The following is a 21,771-nucleotide window of genomic DNA, read 5'->3' as shown; positions in this document are numbered from 1 at the left end:
GCGGTTTTAGGTACTTGGATCACGCTAGGGGCGTCGCGGTCGCCCGTCTTCGAGTTCTGTCGTCTGCTAAACCACGTGATTTCAACATGCGGGCAAATGACGGCACTCGCCACCGTTGCAGTGCGGATGTAACGACACCGGATACCGTTGAGCAATCTGCTGCTCGACCGTTTTGAGACCGGGCAAAAAGAAGTGCTAGCTAGCAAATTCCGAGCGCTCGGAAAGCGCCACGCGAACATGCGAGATTTGCTTCATTTTGACCAAACGAACAGGACTGAAAGGTGAAAGTCACTGAAAAGGTTAGCCAGCTGTAGGGATCGAACCCACATCTTCTAGATTGCCGGTCCAGGGCTCTACCAATTGAGCTAAGCTAACACGCCTCTCCAGCGACTTTCGGGGTGCGTCATCTGAAGGGACGACAAACCAGCCACTCACTCTCACTCACCCTCCTTTCACTCTTACATTTTTGCTCACTCATACACACATTCATACGACGGAAATCGACGCAAGCGGCACCTGTTGAACAAGAGATAAACTGATGTTCTGAGGCTGGAACAACATAGAGGGGACAGATACAAACAAAGCCTCAAATTGCCTAAGAAATCAACGATGAAGTGACAGTGACACATCAGTGACTTTCATCTTTCATCGTTGATTTCTTAGGCAATTTGAGGCTTTGTTTGTATCTGTCCCCTCTATGTTGTTCCAGCCTCAGAACATCAGTTTATCTCTTGTTCAACAGGACTGCTCGAAATCTGGCAAAAAAAGTTGCTACGAAATGACCACCCGAATTCGCCATTAGTGTGTTCTCGTGTATACATGCCCTTTTGCACCGCTTCCGGTTTGTTGCCAAAACGACATCCGGTTTCGCAGCAAACACGGTCAGCACCAACCGCTATGGCGACTGACACTGCTATCGCTTCTGATTTGAGGAGAGAGAGAGGGCCGTATACGCCCAATTGAAATTGCCACAGAGAGGTGTACGCCTCCCGTTTTCAACAAATCAGAAAAGTGAAAGCTATCATTCTGCATGGTGGCTGGTTCTGAGCATCATTAGTCGGGGAAGGACCGGAAGTCCTCGTGACACCGAAGGGCTTGTTTATGTTTACCCGTAAATGTCGTGTATACACTGTTTCGCGTTGACTTGGCAATACTGTGCGGTGCACACCATACACCGTTAAAACAGAACTTCACCACATAGCACGCTCGTAGCCGACCGTCATTCCGAATGGTATCATTCTGTGTGCTTACTTGCTGAAAGTGGGAGGAGGCGCCTACCTGGGACATATTACGCTTGTCCCAGATATAGTCTGCTAATTCCATTCAAATTTCCTTCCCAACAGATGGTGGCTTAACTCCATTCCGTTCCGGTGCGCTAGAAACGGGCCATTACTCCGGAATCATTTCAATTCCGGAATTTTAATTCCGCAACTCTGATTTGGATATATGGTAAATGCCACAAAAAGGCGTTCGCTTCCCTCTCTCCTCGAATGAAAACACATAACCGTATCGTTGCCGGCAATGATTGGCGCATTACGTGCTATGCGGTGAAGTTCTGCCTCTACATCACTTTGAAGTCCTCAACTCTCCTCTCCCACTTTCTTTTTTTTGGCTATAGTCGTGACGATGCCCACTTGAGTGCAGCCAACAACGGCAAGCTACCTGGACCCCCCCCCCCCTCTGTTTTTAGAGGGTAGCGGAGTGTATTTGACGATCAAATAAACGATCGGCTTCCGTCCTGACGTGGGCCTCAGCTACGCTGGCTACACAATATCCGACACTATCATGTCATTGTGCAACGTGTTGATTTTAATTGTGCATGGTTTGGATGACGTTGTTTTCAGGCACAGGGTATCAGGTGCACTTACAAAAAGCGGCCAACTTCAATATAAATGGCACACTAACAATCCTCAGGCAAACTGCACCCAACGCTGAAGTAGCGGACGATGGTTTGACGGAGGTTCGTATTTCGCTACAAGTGACGGATCCAACCGGCTTCGAGACAATGTTCCAAACGTTGGAGTCGCAACGAGCGGCATTGGGGATTGCGAGCGTCGGAGTTACTGTGTCAACTATGGAAGATGTCTACATCAAGTACGTATAAAATTACATTATAGAAAAAAAAAAACTGGCGAAAAGAAATTGGAAATCATGCGATATATTGATATGGGCAGCACAGCGTGATGATGGCAATGGTTTAATGAGCAGAATGAGAATGGCCGTGCGTGACACGCGCCCGTCCCTGCCGACACCGTCGTCGTCCTCGTAACATTGCCCCCCTCCCGGAGGCGTGACCTCCGGGACACGATAGATGAAGAATGCCATGCTGCCGGGGGCACAATTGATGATGTACTCGACGAAGAGCGAGGCGACGGTGTGGTCGATGATGGGAATGGCTCGATGCGGTGACGTTCGAAATATGGACGGGTGGGCGACGCTGGGACGATGATGGAATGACGCCGTGCTGCCTCCAGAGGGTCGGGGCCGAGGGTATCCTCCACTGAGCGCTGTCGTCGCGGGCGTCGTTGGGCGTCATCGAGGCTGGGGGCATCTTCGGGGCTTTCGGCATCTTCTGGGCGTCGTCGTCTCGTCATAAGGTCGGGGCTGGGGCGCCGATGGCCACGACAACAGCGCTTGCGAAGGAGGATAGCCCGCACCTCCACCAAATGATATGGGCAGCACAGCGTGATGATGGCAATGGTTTAATAAGCAGAATGAGAATGGCCGTGCGTGACACGTGCCCGTCCCTGCCGACACCGTCGTCGTCCTCGTAACAATATTACGCAAACATGATGTATTCCGACTAAAACTTCTGCAGCTTTTCGAATGTTAGCAGTATCGTGACATTTTTTTATTTCATTCACACGCATGTACTCTCAGATCTCTATATTTATGACCACGGTAGCCAACGCATCGGAATGTTTCGTCAGTTGTGTAAGACTGGACGTACTAAATGTAAGACCTTTGCGCAGATCCGTGCATATAATTTGTGCATCTAATTAAACACGTATTGTGTAGCCACGTGCATGTAAAAACCCCAGTCGTTTGTCTCGGAAAAACTTTGATTCCAATTATGCTTATCCAAGTGAACGAGGGGCGCGCACAATGTTTTAGAACCGCACTGATGTGCAGTGTGGAAACCATGGTGCCGTGGAAAACCTTGAATACCGGGAATTGTGAGGGAATTTTTATGCGACTGCAAAATTGTCGGGGATAGCCAAAAGCAGTTCTAAGTCAGAAAACATCCCAGACAAGTGTTACGATTATGGGCAGCGAATAGGGAGTGCCGGTCAGTAACGTTGGGTGGTCACGCTGTTGAAATGTTGCCGCGAGTAACAGTTCGCCAATACGACAAGCTCAGAGATATAAAAGTCAGGTATTAAAACAGAACTTCACCACATAGCACGCTATGCTCCAACCACTGCCAAGAATGATATGGTTATCGCTTCTGATTCGAAGAGAGAGGGGGACGTACACCTTTTTGTGGCAATTGTCATATATCCAAGTTACACAAAACACAAAAACACAAACACAACCATAACACAAAAAGGCGTACGCCCCCCTCTCTCTTCGAATCAGAAGCGATAACCATATCATTCGTGGCAATGGTTGGCGCACAGCGTGCTATGCGGCGAAGTTCAGTTTTCAGAGTGTAACAAGAAAAGACGAGGGTTATAAAAGGCGCACAGTACTAGTTCCCATCCCCCTCCTCCCTACCACAGGAAAGAAAGAAGCGGTTCTCTAAAAGGGGCAATAAGGCGACATTTAATGTGGCTTGAAATCCCGCCGCGTCTGTCAAGCTGCGGCAGCTCCAGCGACAAAGAGGGCAGTGTGAGGTCACTCCCTAACAGCAGACGCGAGAGGATCTCGCTAAGAATAAAAAGGCGCTGTCCAGACGCCTACACCCTTCTTCCCAAGAACGTGCTCTGATTTAGTGGTGTATGGAATGACGTTTTCGCCTTTTTCCCTGAGAGGGAATTCCGGCATATTCTCAACATCCGTCATCGGCTGTTGTCACGTATTCCGTCGAATAACAGTCGAGCTGCTCCACTATATGGCGTGATATTTTCCGTACCATGGTTGGTGGTCAACGAGGAATAAACGGACAGCGTAGTTTCCAAGTCGGCAGGAACGGATACGACCGTCGCTTTATTCTCACGTTCTAGCCCTGCACAGTTACGCTATATTAACTAACAATATGAAATCAAGAGAAAAATGTCCGCCAGCTTGCGTACATCGAAGTTTGTTCACGCGTTTCCAATTCCTATACCTAATCTGTCACCGCTCTGCATGTTCAAGAAATCTGGGCGTCGCGCTCGTGAAACAAGATTACCCTTGAGTAACACACACGATCTTGCTCATTGCAGACGATGAGTAGAACAGTGATGTGCGTCCATAACGGAGTGATATGCAGTGTGACTTACACGATGGCATGCAAATAAGTCACGGAGTCAGATCCCCAGGGCCTTTAACTGTACTCGAGACTATAGAGAAAGCACATATCCCAGCAAGTAGGTGGCACTTACGCATGCATGCCATGACAGTCAGGATATGTGAGTGCATGTCTGTTTTAGGTCCGTCACTCGATCTTAGCATCGAAATATAGATACAGTCATGTCACGTTAATGCGGACGACCCGAAACTTTTTCGGTGTATTTATGTCTCATTCATATGAAAACTCGCTTTTCGGTTTACTCCGCTCTAGTTCATCGAATCCGCCTCGATGTGGCTTTCACAGCCCAGTGGCGTTGCCGCTGGAGGCAATTTGACTCTCCCCACTGTAGTCACTGCGGTGCTGTAGAAGATCTAGAGCACATTCTTCTCCATTGCCCACACTACCAACAATCCCAAACCCTTCTCTCCAGAACCCTTAATGAGCCAGACTCCCACCCCCTCTCTGTCACAAAATTGCTTGGTCCCTGGCCACATCCAACACACCAACGCTCTGCCCTCGAAGCTGTATTCACCTTTCTGGATACCATAGGACTTCGATCCTTATTGTGAAGGGGCTCATTATTTCATTCCCCGCATCACCACCAGCAATGGGGTAGAGTATCGCCCCTGGCGATGAAACTCCCCAGTCACCATCTTGTAATAAAGTTGTTGCTGCCTGTTTTCTCTGTCACGTGTTTGATTGGCATCTAATTGCTCCCACGTTTTAAGTTTCACGTTTGCCACTTCAGAGTAAACCTTGGAAACATGGGGAACACGAAAATCCTGGACGAAGAGCGTAATGGTAAGGATGCAACAAATAAATAGAGTTCTAGTATACATCGTATGCAAAGGCGATAGTGTTCGTAACGGATAGAGTTGGTGGCCCTGGAAGTTGTCTTTCCGTTATGGGCGTGCGCGGAACTGTCAACGATGATGTACTAGAGCTCTAATGACAACTCGTCTGCGCGACCGTTGCTTACTTTTCATCCGGTCGTTTGTGCAAGACAAACAAGGGCCATGACGGAGAAGGGTTGGGTTACGTACAACACGATGTGTTGCGTTAAGAAAACTTAGCTGGGAATTTGACGACATAAAGGTGAAAAAAAAAAAAGGAGCTATATCTTTCTCCGCAATAGCAATTTTGGAGGTAACCTTCGTCGCTTAAAATGGCAGATTAGGCCAGTTGGTACACGAAAGAGCTTGTCGCCCTCTATAAAATTTCCACTATCGCTAGTGATAAGACGTGAAGAGCTGTGTCCTTTCATAGGAAGGGAGTTGCCTCAGGACAGAAGTCGCCGATATTTCGAACAGAGACTGTTCTTCTTCTGGGCAGAACAGTCTCTGTTCGAAATATCGGCGGCTTCTGTCCTGAGGCAACTCCCTTCCTACATCTCTACCGGTTCGCTGGATTTCTACCCATCTGTGTCCTTCCATAGGTCCTTACTGTTGTACCCAGAACAAACCGTAGCATAATAATTATAAATGATTTTTGGTCAGGTTATGCTAAATAAAGTCTATGAAGTTGTGCACCAAGCACCAGACTAACAATTCCTTTTCCTTTCCTTTTTCTTAATTTTCCTTTGTTTTAGTTCCGTACTAGCGCCGCGAAGGAACTGTGCCCACGAGCAGCATACCGATGTACATAGATAGAGAAGGGAAAGCGGGAAGGAGTGGGGGTCAGGGGGATCAGTATGCGTCTTGGGCCGACTTCATGGGGAAGTTGGCAACATTCGTCTGGAAAGTCTGCAGGAAAACTCGGGGGAAAGCCTCACAAAGCATAGCCGCGGTAGCGCGATCCGAACTCTCGTCCACTTCCAAGTCTTGGCGTTCAAAGCGATCATCACAACCACTATGTCACGGGAGCTGCTAGTGGCCACATACAGGGTGTGTGGCTCCCGTTCTGCGATGCGCTATTTTTTTCAAGATGGATTTTTTTTTTCAAAGGTGTGCGGAGCTGAGCCAGCGCCACCTAGGTACAGGGGGCCTGCTCTTGCCCCCTCTCCTTCCTTCGCTATGTCAGAAATCGTCTGCTATTGTGAATTGCCGTTTTGCGAATTGAGGAACGCGCAAGTGATTGCAGCCAACTCGAAACCTGTAGACCTGAACCTTGAGACAAAAAGTGCAACACGCTTTCCAAAGAAACGGGACCGTTTTGCGCTTTGTTTCAAAGTTTACTTTGCAGGGACGTTCGATCACTGCTCGCAGATGACAGTGGTTCGTCTCCATTGCTACGACCGCTGAAAGCCCGTTCGTGATTGGCTCAGGGTGTCGAACCGAAACGTTTTTCGTTCCGGTTCTATCATAAACGATCCGGTACAGGTTCTGCTCCGGAGCAAAAACTAACGGTTCATACCGGTTTTAACCGGTTCCGCTTCTGGTGGACATATTCATTCTCAGAAAAAAAATCAATGCTGCAAAATGTAAATCCGTTTATATGCATACATCGCATTTAATATTAATAGGCAGCTGTGAAATTGGTAGCTCCTGGTTCCTGTAGGTGACTGTAGGCTTTCTCCTTTCTTGACGCGCATGACACAGACTGACTTCTTTGTCGTTATGTCATACGTAAAGTACTTTCTTGCTGGATTGCTGCGATCGCGTCCCATCCGAATGTCTGTTGCTGCTTCCTAGCCAGCAAACACCACCGCACGAGTACGACGCAAATCGAGGAACACGTTTACTCACAAACGCGCTCGACGGCTCCGTGTTCTTTCCTTCGCGTTCTGTCCACAAAGTAGGCGCCATTCACGCGCGCTTGCCCTCGCGGATACGTAAATGTATTCAACTTCGCTGCTCTCAAACGAGGGACGCGTTGCGCGACATTACCGATAGAGAAGCCGTTACGCAGCACCCTTGGGTCGCACATTGGTAGAGAGTCACAACCGGTCACATGTACATCTATGTGCGCGACCGATAAAACGTTACAAAGGGAGCCTAAGGGTCATAGTATACCGACATACATTGCACCGTAACCGTAACCCTCGTAAAGTATCCATAACATGACTTCAGAACACACGACGACAGTTTCATTCGCCTACTCGTAGTCCAAACCGGCCAAGTTCTTGCTCGGACCGAAAACCGTTAAATATTTCTTTCGGTTTCCCTCCTGAGCGACAAAAAAATGTATACGGTTTCGATTCCGTTCCGGTTCGCACCAAACCAGCGGTTTGTTTTCGGTTTTCGGTTCCGTTTTTCGATTCGCTCCGACACCCTGAATTGGCTACCGCTGTAGAGAACACGATCTAGATTGGCTGACTCTTCTTACGTCACGCCGTTACGTCCTGAAAAACGAAAAAAGTGGGGGGTCACCTGAGTGCTCCTGCAAGATTTTCCAATTTGCTCAATCTATCTACTGAACTCGCGCGTCCGCCAAATCAAAACGTTTCTTCTCTGCTGAAGCGGTGCCAAAAAGGAGGGAAAAGGGAGGGAAATCGCGAGAGTGAAGGAACACTTCTAAGTTCCCATCCAGCACGACGCGATACGACCACGTCGAAGCTTCAAAAGCGCGTTAAAGAAAACGCTGTACGCATTCCCAAAACTGCGAAAAATCGTCGTTGCCAGACGTCAAATTGTTGGGGCCCCCAGTGCTTCCTTAACAGGCTACGCCAGGAGGGTCACGAGGACCTGCTCCTTCCGTCCCTTTTCCATTCATCCGCTGATTAGAGCACCAACGTTACAACTCCACACTTACCTTGAGGGGGGAGAGGGAAATCTGGAAGGGGTGGGTCACCGTGATCATTCACTGCTTCGTGAATTAACTTTACGAAGAACTCAGCGCGGCCAACAATTAGCGCGTCTCGAAGCGCCAGTTTTCGAAACATTTTTTAACAATGCCCCAAGAACCACACAATCTCGGCCTTACGTAGGCAAAACCGGTCCAATATTGGTTGTGTATTACCCAGGTTTATCAAATATTGGTTGGCGGCTATATTGGTCCAGAATGCCCAACATCTTACCAATGTTGGCTAAAAGCTGGACACATTGGCCCAGTATTCCCCAAAATATTCCAATACTGCGTTGTCAAAGAGGCGACAGTGTGCTTTCACCTTCTCACACTGGGGGTGAAGGAAAGACGGGTCTCCGGAGATGCGCAATGGCACGTGCACCCTTCACTCTTAGAAATGAACTTCACGCATAGCACGTTCCTAGCTAACCATAATCACGAATGATATCGTTATCTGCCCTGATTTGTTGAAAACGGGAGGCGTACGCCTTTTTGTGACACTTATGCTGTTCATAATTGTCACAAAAAAGGCGTACGCCTCCCGTTTTGAACAAATCAGAGCAGAAAACGATATCATTCGAGATGATGGTTGGCTAGGAGCATGCTATGCGGTGAGGTTCATTTTTAAGAGTGTTGGAAGTCGTTTGGGATGTGTGTTAGCTTAGCTCAACTGGTAGAGCAGTGGACCGGTAATCCAGAAGGTGTGGGATCGAGTCCTACACCTGTCTAACCTTTTCCGTGGCGTCCTTCTTTCATCGTGGAATTTTCAGATATCAACAGATATCAGGCACAGTCGGCAAATATCAGAGTTCAATTCAGAGTCTACAGAGAAATGCCGTTGCTAGTATGTTTTTCATACCGTGACTTCTGCAAATTATATCTGTTCGACATGGTTTCTGAAACACCCTGTATACACAAATATTAGCACAATTCTTCACTAGTATTCGGAGAAGTTACAGAAACAATTTGTTCTCGCAGCCGACGAGGACGTCCAGCGCGTGACCGTGCGGCCGCAACTCAAGCCGAACGCTTGCCAGCGACTGCGAGGCCTGCTCACGAAACGGTTCATATACGTCTTCCGCGTCTATTCCATTTTCGCCGTCGGAGTGGTGGTGCCTTTCCTGATAGTGTGGAAGATGTTGGACTGGGAACACACGATAGGCACCAATGCGGGCGAAGAAGGCATCCGCCAAAACCAAGTAAAGAGGACGATCGTGGGCTTGGACATGTATCCCGCTCGGACTGCGGCCTTCCTCGAGCATGACAAGGACAACGAAGGCTTTGTGAGGACTTATTACGCACCTCTGCTTCAAGCGGGAGCGTCTCACATAGATATCCTTTGGAACGCTACAGAGGAGTTGGTGAAGTTGGCGGAAGACAACTACGTGAACTACATGGCATCGTACTCAGTTGGCGCCACTGTAGAAACAGCAAGGTGCGTAAAGCAACAGCGGACAATGATTCCTAATTTGCGGTCTTTATTCTCTTGTCACACTACGTCATTTAATATTTCAGGGACAAAAGCTTTTCGCGGTAAGCGAACATCGCTACACATGAACTATACTCAAAGCGACATTCTGTTTTGTACGTGTAGAGCGTTAGTGCTAGGAAAGGACAACTTACGTACTGTGTACACATAAAATAAGCTAAACCGCACTGAAGGCTCTCGGGAGGTGGGAAATGCACAGGGTATGTGAATGCAGCCGAAAGCGAAAACTCCAGTTCGGATGCCGGTGGTTTATTTCGAAGAGAAACTGTAAGCTGCTAGTGGGAAGGGAGTTGCCTCAGGACAGAAGCCGCCAATATTTCGAACAGAGACTGTTCTTCTTCTGGGCACCGTCCTCATCATTGGCATGGTATTTAAAGGGTTAGGTGTGACGTGTTTAAAGGTTCATGCGAATTGTGGGTCAACGAGGAGGAGGAGGAGGAGGAGTGCCGTTGGGACGAACCCGAGAGGTCTGCCTGCCTGATTAGGCGGCATGTTTCTCGGGAAGGGAAAGGTGGTGGAGAGGAGGAGAGGAAAGGGTGAAGTGGAAGACCGAGCGGAATCCGCTCGGGGGGAGGATAGCTGCGTCCATGGGCCGACTTCAGGGGAACTGTGCCGGCATACGCCTATTACACATCTGAGGGAAACCCAGGAAAAACCCCAGACGGCACGGCCGGCCCGCGGATTCGAACCGCGGACCTCCCAGTCTCCAAGCGCATGCGTTACCGCTGCGCCACCGGAGCTGGTTTGTGGGTCAACAGCCCGGAGGGAAGAAGGTTCCGTACGGGCTTCTACGGCCGGAGTGAACGGCTGCTTTGTTAGAGTGTGGAGGGGATTATGTGACGTTCACATAATCCCCTCCACACTCTAACAAAGCAGCCATTCACTCCGGCCGTAGAAGCCCGTACGGAACCTTTCTTCCCTCCGGGCTGTTGACCCACAATTCGCATGAACCTTTAAACACGTCACACCTAACCCTTTAAATACCATGCCAATGATGAGGACGGTGCCCAGAAGAAGAACAGTCTCTGTTCGAAATATCGGCGGCTTCTGTCCTGAGGCAACTCCCTTCCTACATTCTACCGGTTCGCTGGATTTCTACCCATCTATGTAAGCTTCTAGTGGGTCTATAGGCTATACGCGTCAGTGCTTCCCCGCCTAGCAGGGTCTCCGTCAACTATACTCGGCCGAAGGTTACAGTTATCTTTCTACAATGGAGAGAGAGGGAGGGGCGTACACTCTAAAAACAGAACTTCACCGCGTAGCGCGCTGTGAGCAAACCATTGCCACGAATGATAGGGTTATCGCTTCTGATTCGAAGAGAGGGGTGCGCGTACGCCTTTTTGTAGCCATTTGGATATTTGAAAATTGCCACAAAAAGGCGTACGCCTCCGTCTCTCTTCGAATCAGAAGCGATAACCATGTGATTCTTGGCAATGGTTTGCGCACGGCGTGCTATTCGGTGAAGTGCTGTTCTTAGAGTGTAAGAGGGGGTGGGGGTGAAACTTGCGCGTCACACGCAGGGATGCGGAGAATACAATGGCATATATTCGGTTGGGTTCTGAAGACACGAAGACATGTTGTCCACAGTGGAACGCACGTAAATGTAACGAAGCCATCGAGTTTCGCATCGTAAAAATTTTTTTCTCAGTGTGATGTGACAAACGGGCCTATACCTACGATAACTCTTCATACATTGCACAAGTGTGAGACAACGTCTGTGCACACTTTTCCTGTCCCCCCCCCCCCCCATCTTATAGGGGCATCGGACTGTACCATTTCAGCTCTGCAGCAAAGCAATTCGGTATGTTACAGGATAACAGCTTGGTGGAATCCTTTCTACGATCTCAGCGTGTCGCTGTCTTTGAGCCTTGCCAACACTGCGCTACTTGGTCAGATGACGGGGGACGTACGGGCCCGCATGGTGCTTACCGTGGTGCAAGACTCTAAAAATTACAGCTACGGCAACAATTCCGTCGCACAAAAGCAAGAGCAGTTGCTGGACTCTTTCGTTGGTGGAGCCATAAACCAAATGCTGAGAGCTGTCTTCATCCCACTTGCGCTGGCCTTCACGGTGGCGGTTACATCACTGTACGTCGTCATGGAGCGAATGAATAACAGCATGGCTGTGCAACTCATGACCGGCACTCAACCTGCCCTGTTGTACTCGTCCAATCTCATCTTTGACTCTGTGGGCTTTGCACTAACGTGGATCCTGATAGGTGTCCTTTACACCACGTACTACGAGGTGCTTCTGTCTACGGTAGGTAAGTACGACGGAACTTTCACACTAGCAGCACAATGCCCATCTTTTCATTGTCCGACCGCGCACAGAATGCATGGCTTTGATATGACTTCCCACAGTCTTCTACCCTTTGAGAGCCTGGACGGCCGTCGCGTGACGTCCGGAGCATGCAAACTTAAAATAACGATAATAGTATGTTCAGTCCCTATGTGGAGTGATTATAAAGGTACGTAAAGTCGAACTTCACTGGCAACGCTCCCGTCAAAACGTCGGCATATGAACGCTTACCAACCAACTACGGGCCAATGACTACCAACTATTCGAATTATACTTAAAACGGAACACCGAACAGGGTGCCAAAATTTACAAATGAGGCCAATTTGCAATTTTTTAATTGGACAAGGTAACCCTCCACTGAGAGTACATTGACAAAATAATTCAGCTGAATATCTTGCGTGGTTATGAAGATATGTGACACCAAACTTCATGCGAAAACTGGCGAACTCAGCAATCTCTCATGCACATGATAGTGATGGCCGAAATACTGTCAACAACAATGAGGCTGTACGCTTTCGTCACCGTGTCAGCATGTTCACAGTGTAGGTGACTGTAGCGAAAAGGACTGCTTACCAGACGCTACATGTATCGCAAAAGTCATGCTATCGGGATGGCGCGATGAGACCAATGTTGATGGTGAGGAAATCGGTTTGATGGTGAAAAACTGAGGAGTTTGTCACTTCATTGATATTTTTGGACGATCTCTCTATCGCCTGCTAAATAAACATTGATACTTTATTTTTCGTTGGGAAGTCCGTCATACCGGTCTAGACTATATGTTGCGAACCAAATTATAAGCTTTTCCTTGCTCGTTCACATTTGTGACGTAGCACAACGTAGAGAATGCGAGGTTCATCAACCAAATTACCGCGATAGGGAATGGGACAGGGTAACATCCCTGGCGATGGAACACCCCACCCATCATCAGAAAAAAAAGTCTGGCAAGAGCCATTGCTAGATTGATTGGAAACGCGTTAGCATTAGGCGATCGGAATCCGCGTTACGTAACGGGATTTGGGAAACGCTAACGGGGATCCCTTCATGTCTTCTTTCGGTGCCTTCATTTGCTTCATCCTGGGTTATTCGTTTCCAATGGATCCGCCAATAATTTTTTTTTTTTTTAGAGGCTATAAGTTTTTGGCTTGGAGTTTACCTTTACTCGCGTGTTTTTCGTCTTCTTTGGTGCTCACCAGAGCATTTATTCCATTGTGTACTTGAAATAGGCCTATACGCTCCTTGCACACCCGTAAGTTCAGACTCGCCCACGTGTCTGGCGCGCCGCAAAAGACCACCCACATGCTCCTCTCGTGACGTCACCCGCCACGGCCCCCCTACGTCTCTACACCCTCCGTGACCTATTTTCCCTTATTTTCAACTCTCTAGTTCCCTCCTCCTATATCGCGCGGCGTACCTCGCTCTCCACGTGTCGGCCACAGACCGACACCGACACTTTTTCTTGAAACGCTACTTCTAATGCTACCACACAAATAAAGTCGTTGCTGTTCTTCGGCCGTAGTGCCGAAATGATGGTACTGAAGACACTGTGTATGACACATGACTTCCGGGTCTGCTTCGTGTGTTATATATATAGTATTATTCTTCCGTGTATTTTTTTTCTTTTCTGTACTTAAATCTGTGTAGATTACCGGCCACATCGTGTCACTGCTTGCGCTTGAAAGGATTGGATCACGTGAGATACTATAGGTCACACCGTATGAAACTGCACAAGATATATGACAGTGGGCAGGGAGCAACTATCTCTATGGGAAACTATGGGAAACTCTAGGCCAGCCATCATCCCGTAATAAGCTGTTGTTATTTGTGGGAAACTCCATGGGACTCGGGAAATCGCCTCTATCGGAAATGATGTCGACGGTTCATGTCGATGAAATAAAAGAGTCGGCAATCGATTAAGGTGCTGGCAGTGGAATTGCAAAGTGATTATTAAATTCTTATGTGTGGCTCAGTACATCGTTCACGCATTATACGGCACGCCAGAATATTGAAGTAAAAAATAGCAACCTTTGAACACACTTCCTTATCTAGCGCTGACGTCAGGGGGGGGGGCAGCGTATCGGCTGCTTCTTATTTGCTCTCGTAAGCACGTGACTCTCTCCCGCTGCTCCTCACCCACAGGTATACGCCACGATGTCTCAGACAATTGGGTTTGGTATTCCCAACGCGAAGTCTCCATTACCCCCTTGACGTAAAATTTGAAATGCTGCTCGATAATGTCACAGAGAAGCGTTTATCTTTCACCTATCTGGCGAAGTGTCACACGCTCGTTGTCGAAATGTCTTTCCAGGTGCTGCTGTGGTTGCGTTCTTTGTCATTGCTGCAATGACAAGTAGCCTGTCATATTGCATTTCGCACTTCGTCGATAGCCAAGGAAAAGCGTTCACTGTGGAGCTGTTGCTGTTTTCAGTTGGAGGTAAGGTTCTAGTTGAGGGCCCCTGCTGTACAGCCGCCGTCAGATATAAACGGGATGCACAAGGGCGTGGCCGGCGTGAACCGCAGCACAGCAAAGCGTTCTCCGCCCGCTTTGAGACGAGGGTCCCTGCTCACGGCTACACCCCGGCAGGCAGATCGCTCGGAAACAGGACACGACCCGGCGCGCATGCAGCGCCGCCGCTGGCGTACAGCTCGAAGCTGAGTTAACTCGAACGCGCCTCAGACCTGCGGAGCGGGAAGAAAGCCAGCCTAGCGGCGCTTACCAGAAATATAGGGGAAGGGTGTTTCGACTGTCCCAGTTTTGTGCTGCGGTGGTGTCCGCACCCCACTCGGCACCGCGATACCGTCGGCTGTTGTCATCATCATTGCAACGTTTGTTTGGTTTTACGGCGATTATGTAGAGGTCTACGCTGGCCGATATCGCATGGTATCGTGCCAATGGCAATGCAACATCGAGTCAGCAGCTCACCGCAAGGTGGACACCCCCGCAGCGCAAGTGGGATAGTCGAAACACTCTTTCCCTTCATTTCGCCTAAGTCCAGCAAGGGTGACTCTCTTCCCGGTCCGCGTCCGGTCCGGTCCGGAGGCCGGAGGCCTTAACTGTGCTTCGAGCTGTACATGGGTACGCAAACACGGTTCCCTACTTTACTTCCCTACCGGTTCGCTGTACTTCTACCCGTCTAGGATCTTCTGAGGTCGTCACGTCGAGGGAGGTCTTGAGACGCATCCTCACGTAAAGCGCATCTATAGTTGTGCTCTTCCCAGCAGCCGCGCTCGACCCATAAACCCCCATCAAGTCCTTTGGGCTTCTTTGTCCCAACTCCCATCCACGAGAGTGGTAATGAACGGTCTGTTCGATTAGACTTGCACTCCCTGAATCAGTTCTGGGCGGTGCAGGGCCACTTCTGAACTAGCGCAGCACTAGGCCAGCTCCAGTTCAACGGTGCAACACAAGTGCCGCCGCGAAACGAATATCGAAGTGCAGCGTTAGTGCAGGCCTTCTGCTCTCCGCGAGTCTTAACACGGCTACAAATTGTAAGAACGCGCGTGACATTTCAATTTCATGTGCATTGCTGCTTTCTAATTTCGAACACAGTGAACTGTTCAACAATTGTGCAAACACTCATGGAACTTGTAGATTCTGACAGCGAGGACGAAGAGTTCGACAACCTGGTAACCGTGATAGCGTTGAATCTTCTGCGAACCGACAGGAATCGTGTACCAATGTACACCGAAACTGTAGTGAATCGTTATTTCGACTTCGAATTCAAACGTCTCTTCCGGCTCTATCGGGATACGTTCGAGAATTTGGTTCAAGAATATTATTTGCCTTGTGTCGTCTGCTGCCATTGCCGCCATTACTCTGCACTACTGACCCCTGCGGGAGTGCAGAGTTTCCTCACACTAGGGCTACACTTGGCGTGCACAGGTTTGAAACGAACGAGACGGCGCAGGGGGCGCTCGGCTGCACTGGCGAAACGAACGGGCGAGTGCAGCACCACTGGGAACTGGTCCATGCAGTGCAGGCCTAATCGAACGTACCTAAAGGTTATTATTATGATTATTAAACGGCTCTGCGCGGGTGGCGGGGTCGTCAGCTCGGATTAAGCATGCCGGCAGCCGTACACGGATGCACGTTTTCTCAGTGCTACAGGTAGGTCTTACGGGAAAACGCATGTTTTTTCGCAGGTACCATCATTCTGGCTTTCGCGGCGTTCATCTGGGTTGTGGGACTGATCTCCTTCGCACTCTCCCATAGCAGTAGTTGGGTTACAGTCGTTATCGAAGCAATGATGATCATGCCCCCATGCTGCGCTCCCTACACCCTGATCAGACTACTTCGAATCGATTCTCAAAATCAAATCTGCCACAAGTATAGCGATATAGTTTTCGAAGACTACGCCGAGGCCGGCCTTTCCGACATGTGCATACTTTATGAAGCTTTTGGATTGGATTACTGTTGCGAACGTAAGTAACTCTGTACTGAGTCTCTCAACTTTATTTTTTATGGTGTTGCTTTTTCGTTGGCACAAGAGGAGTCGGTTCTAGGACTACTCTACCAAGACATTCTGCCAGTATTAAAGAGAGGTGTCTACACACAATGACAGCAGGAGTGGGACATGGAAGAAAATAACAAGCTACACGTCACACAGCCACACTTTTCCCCCCCGCATTGGACTGAATACATCAACAGATCCTCCGAAGTTCTTTACGCGAGATTGAGGATTTGGCACACATGGCTCACGCATCACCACCTACTCAGAGGTCAGGATCCGCCAGCTTGCGCGCACTGGGGTGACAGCTTGACTGTCTTGCACGTACTGGCATCCTGCCCTCACTTCGGACACCAACGCCAACAGTATTTCACCGCATTCTACAGATACCATGTCCCACTCCACCCAGCCCTTCTACTGGGTGACACTCCTCTTGTGCCGTTTGATAATGTCATCCAATTTTTGACCATGTGTAGCCTACTAAGTCAGATGTAGATGTTAAGCATTGCTCCGTTTTTATCCAATATCACCGAACTCCTCATGTAAATATCTCATCCTGGATCACCTCATCGACCACACTTTTAGATAGCTTTTAACTGCCATACTCACTTGTTATCGTCATTCTCCTCTCTCTCCTATCCTGGTCCATCTCATCGCTCATACCTGTATATACCACACACACTGTCTCTCACATCATCTCTCCCATAATCATCTCACACCACCACACTCACCATAGTTTTGGCGCTCTATGGCCTTTGCTGCCTTTGTGCCATTAAACCCATAATCTCTCTCTCTCTCTCGCTTCTTCGTTTTGTCTTTCTTTCTTTCTTTTTTTTTTTACACGAAGTTCCAGGTACTGCTTCAACATGGTGCTATTCAATTGTCTAGTATACTTGATCAAAGATGATATGAATCAGTCTGAAACGGAGACATTACTTTCGGAATTTGGACGCTTCGTCTACCGCTTTCGCTGCAGCAGCCTTGTACCAAGCAGCAGTTCATGTGCAAAACAATTATCGTAGATCACCTGTAGGGCGCCAGACAAGCCTTTCATTTGGACACCCTCTATAGGAACTATGTACCGAGAGCACAACAACATCAGAGACGACCAGTGTAAGGGCCAGTTCTCACTTGGCGACGCCCGACGCGGCGTCGTAAGCGGGCGGCGGAAGTAAAGGCGCATTTCCGGCGCCCCGTCAGCGCGCACGATTTTCATGTTCCCACCACAGTGGCATTCCGTCGTTCAAAGCAGACGAAATCAGGGTGTCGAACCGCAAAAAATACGGGTTCGGTTCGGGTTCGGGTACGCGCTGCTTTGATTTCGTTCCGGTTCAGTTCCGGTTCGACCACACCAAAAATCGCATCGGTTCGCAGCCTCGAACCGGTTCGCGAACCGGTTCAACGCTTCCATTTTACATGTTCCGTAGAACAGCTTTTAACAGGAAATGCGTGGCTAATAGCTTACTGCTGTTGTCTGCACTGACGTTTTTAGTGGTCAGGTACTCCCTTTAGCGAGAGAAAGGAGAAATGGATGAACACTTACTGCAAATAGAGTTCACGCTCATGAAGCGGTGTAGTCCTGCTACTTTCCGTGACCAATTTTTTTTTTCTTTTTTCACACGCACAGTGCCAGCAAGATACACTGGAAGGAAGCCTGGTAAGATAGACGACGGTACTTGCCGGAACACTGCGTTCGCAACGTGAATCGATCTGAAACCGAACCGAAGCATGTCGAAAATGAGCCTGCCGGCCTTACTCTGTCCGAACTCACAGCAGTGTACTAGTTAATCCACAACACAAAGGCAATGTGTCACGACACAATTGCACTACGAATAACTGCACTTACTTTACAAACACACAGAACTGCGTTTACTTTTCAAACCACGACCAATCAAACAGGCACAGTGCTGGGTACGCTCCTGCTCCACTTCTCATGTTTCTGACTTGTTTAATTTTTACTGCTCTCGTGTAAAGGGAAACGTTGGGCGCTTACTTAATCACACATTCCTGCTATGAATATACATAACTAGCCTACTCCATTCCTGTTTCATTCGTCCGCGTGGCGCCTCGCCTCTGAAGAGTAAACGCCGCAACGCGTGCGTGGGGCGCTATCCACGGCGCTCACTAAGGACAACTGCGCTTCAACATGCTAAAAAGACGCTGAAAGTATACTTACTATACGTCCTCGGACGTATAGTAAGTATACTTTCAGCGTCTTTTTAGGATGTTCGCGTCAGCGTCGCATCAGCGTCGCATCAGCATCAGCGTCGTTCGACTGCTACGTGAAAATTTGCGAAATCCATGATATGAACGCGTGATAACACCAATGTGTCTTCATCCTGGGATTGAGAGGAGCTTGATGCTGGCTTCCTTTATGTCCGAACCGTTTCGTTGCGAACCGGATACCGCTATTATTTTTTGCGGTTCTGCGCATGTTCGGGTTCAACAGTGTCACGCAAATTTCGGTTCGAGTTCGGTTCCGGCAAAAATAACGGTTCGGGTCCGGGTTCGGTTCGACACCCAGGACGAAATATCGGGAGGCGTGGCCTTTCTGTGTCACCTAATTGGTCGCCAGCTGTCGTTCTCGGCAGCTCTCGCCGACGTCGCGAGAGAAGTTCGGCATGGCAGTTTTTTTGGCTTGACGTCTCTCCTCTCCCGACTCCGGAAATACGCGTCTATCTTCGCCGCCCGCTCACGCTTTGTCGTAAAACTGTGTGTTTCTCAGCGACAAGTTTGTGGAGTAACTTGGGGATTGGCATGTCACGAAAAGATCCATCCCGACGGCCTGGACGAAAACCGAAATATACACCACAGAAAAAGCTCCCTACTAGGCATTACAAATAGCAATCTCCATGCGATATGACATCCCACTTTCTCACGATCCCATCTGCGCCCTAACATAACGATTTCGCCACTGTGTGAGGCATGACCATTGACGGAACCGGCATGATCGATGCCGACGTGTTAGGCAGTGTCTACGCCACCGCGTGTGGACGACATCGCTGGAGACTCGAACGACGTCTTCGTTGGGTGGCCATGGACGGGCATCCGCATGTCGTCCGCCCGACCCTTGTCGTCATGTGCTTTTTTTTTTCGAAACCAGTAATTAATGTTACGACACTCCTGCATCACGCGGACGCCACAACTTCGACACTCATATTTGTACAAGTCTAAAGATGGGAATGAAGGTGCATATGACAGAGGCGGCAGTTATCTTCACGAGCACAGTGCCAGCGGTACAGTGCTTATGGTGGGTTCTTAACAGCGTGTGGGGGCGTCGGGCAGGTTGCTGGTCGCCATCGGTGGGCAGCAAGGGTAGGCTGTAACAACCGGACAACTTGATAGCCACATGCTTTCTGTAATGACCTAGAGTCAAGTCGGAGTAGCAACCAACACTACTTTATTCCCAAGCAGAACACGCGTCCGATCAGTTCCAGAACCAGCACAGAAGAACGTGAGCTCGCGCTGCTGTGCTGGCATTGTACAGTCAAGCGCGGTATCTTTGAACGTACACAACAGTCCTCCCCACCTATTTCGAGACCACCACACCGTAAAAGTCCGGCCTTTTTCTAGCTCGCTCAGAGCGTCGCAGGCCCGATACACCAGGATCTACTAATGTGTTTCCTGTTGTCTCCGGCGATGCTGTATTGTCTATGCTCGGCGTAGGAGTTGGGGTTGGAAATAACCACCATTCACTGCTGGCGTCGTCGTGGCTATTGCAACTTGCCTGACATCTGCGCATCCGGTTTGCATGCGCTCTTTGCAGTTCGCCGTCCTCGCGTTGTGCCTTGAAAGTGCAGTTGCCTTCGACGCCAACCACCGTGGCAGGTAGCCATTTGTGGTTACCCCTGTAGCTACGTACGAACACCTTGTCACCAGCTTTGAATTTTCGCTCTAGTGACTGGTCAGCTTCCTCCGTCAACTGCTGTCTTGGCCGGACATCGCTTAGCAAGGTCCTCAGGCTACGGTTCATGAGCAGTTGCGCCGGAGATCTTGTGCTGTCCGCGCATGGTGTCGTACGTAATGCGAACAACAGACGTGATAGACGACAGTCCGGATCGTCGCGTCGTAGTTGTCGAAGCTTGATTTTTACGTTCTGCACCATACGTTCTGCGACGCCATTCGACTGCGGATGGTATGGCGGAGAGAACATGTGTCTGATCGAGTTCCTTCTTAGGAAGTGACAGACGTGCCATTGTCGGTAACCACGACATCGGGCAATCCGTGCGTCGCAAACACACGGCGAAGATGACGGATCAGTTCGGCCGCCGACATCGACGACACAGAAATTACCTCCGGCCATCTCGAGAAAGTATCGACGATCACCAAGAACGTGCGCCCTTGAAAAGGCCCTGCATAATCCAGATGCAGCCTTGACCAAGGCTTCTGCGGCGGCAGCCACGGGTGTGAAGTGTCTCTCGGTGGCATATTTCGCGTTAATTGGCACGGGGTGCACCGACCGATCATGCTCTCAATGTCAGCATCGATCCCCGGCCACCATACAAAGTTTCTGGCCATTGCTTTCGTGCGTACGATCCCCGCGTGGCCTGAATGCAGTGTGGTGAGGATCCCCTGCCGTAGTGCTTGAGGGACAATAACTCTGGTTCCCCAAAGCAGGCAACCATCCTGAATAGATATCTCGAAACGGCGTGTCCAGTAAGGCTTGAGATCTCTCGCTTGAGCTGATGACTTCGGCCAACCGTCTCTAGACCACTGTTTAACCCGAAGCAACACCTGATCTCTGTCTGTTGCAGCAGCAACGTTTCTGGCATGTATCGCTGCTTGTGGCACTTCTTCAATAAGGAAAACCTCCGGAGGGTTGGGTTCAGCTGTGGCTCCGGGCTCCACCTCTAGTGGCAATCGGCTGAGGGCATCGGCGTTGCCCATGTCTTCTCCCTTCCGGTAATGGAGTTCGTAACTGTAAGCTCCGAGCGTCAGCGTCCAACGAAGCATCCTTGGCGAAATTGCTTGTTGCATTTGCCGATGTGGGTGCAGGAGACCAAGCAACGGCTTGTGATCTGTGTATATCACAAATTTGCGTCCGTAGAGGTATTGCCTAAACTTGGTCACTCCAAATATGATTGCCAAAGCCTCCCTGTCGACCTGCGCGTAGTTGCGCTCACTTGGGTGTAATGTCCTGGAAGCGAAGGCAATGGGCGTCTCGCACCCGTTGTCATCAACGTGGGCAACCACCGCACCTATCCCATATGGAGATGCGTCGCACACCAGAACTAACTCCTTCCCCAGCTCGTAGTGGCACAGTAACATTTCAGAGCTTAACCCCCTTTTTAAGTTTCCAAAAGCTTGTCTGTGTTCACTTGTCCATTTCCACTTTGAACCCTTGTCCAGAAGGCGATGTAAAGGTTCTAGTAAAGTAGCC

General features: G+C 49.5%; 1 protein-coding gene across 1 annotated transcript in view; it reads left to right on the top strand.

Annotated features, from left to right (window-relative positions):
- LOC135366337 (ATP-binding cassette sub-family A member 17-like) overlaps positions 1 to 21,771 on the top strand; it is an 82,961-nt gene that overhangs the window by 48,996 nt on the left and 12,194 nt on the right. The window contains exons 13-16 of the mRNA XM_064599008.1: positions 1,845 to 2,094; positions 11,460 to 11,911; positions 14,252 to 14,377; positions 16,087 to 16,365. Of these exons, the coding sequence (XP_064455078.1) occupies positions 1,845 to 2,094; positions 11,460 to 11,911; positions 14,252 to 14,377; positions 16,087 to 16,365 (1,107 nt within the window). The remainder of the gene's footprint in view (positions 1 to 1,844; positions 2,095 to 11,459; positions 11,912 to 14,251; positions 14,378 to 16,086; positions 16,366 to 21,771) is intronic.

This window comes from Ornithodoros turicata, chromosome 8 (genome assembly GCF_037126465.1).
Source record: "Ornithodoros turicata isolate Travis chromosome 8, ASM3712646v1, whole genome shotgun sequence".
NCBI lineage: Eukaryota > Metazoa > Arthropoda > Arachnida > Ixodida > Argasidae > Ornithodoros > Ornithodoros turicata.
Note: the sequence above shows the minus strand (reverse complement) of the source record. Positions and strands in the feature narration are given on the sequence as shown.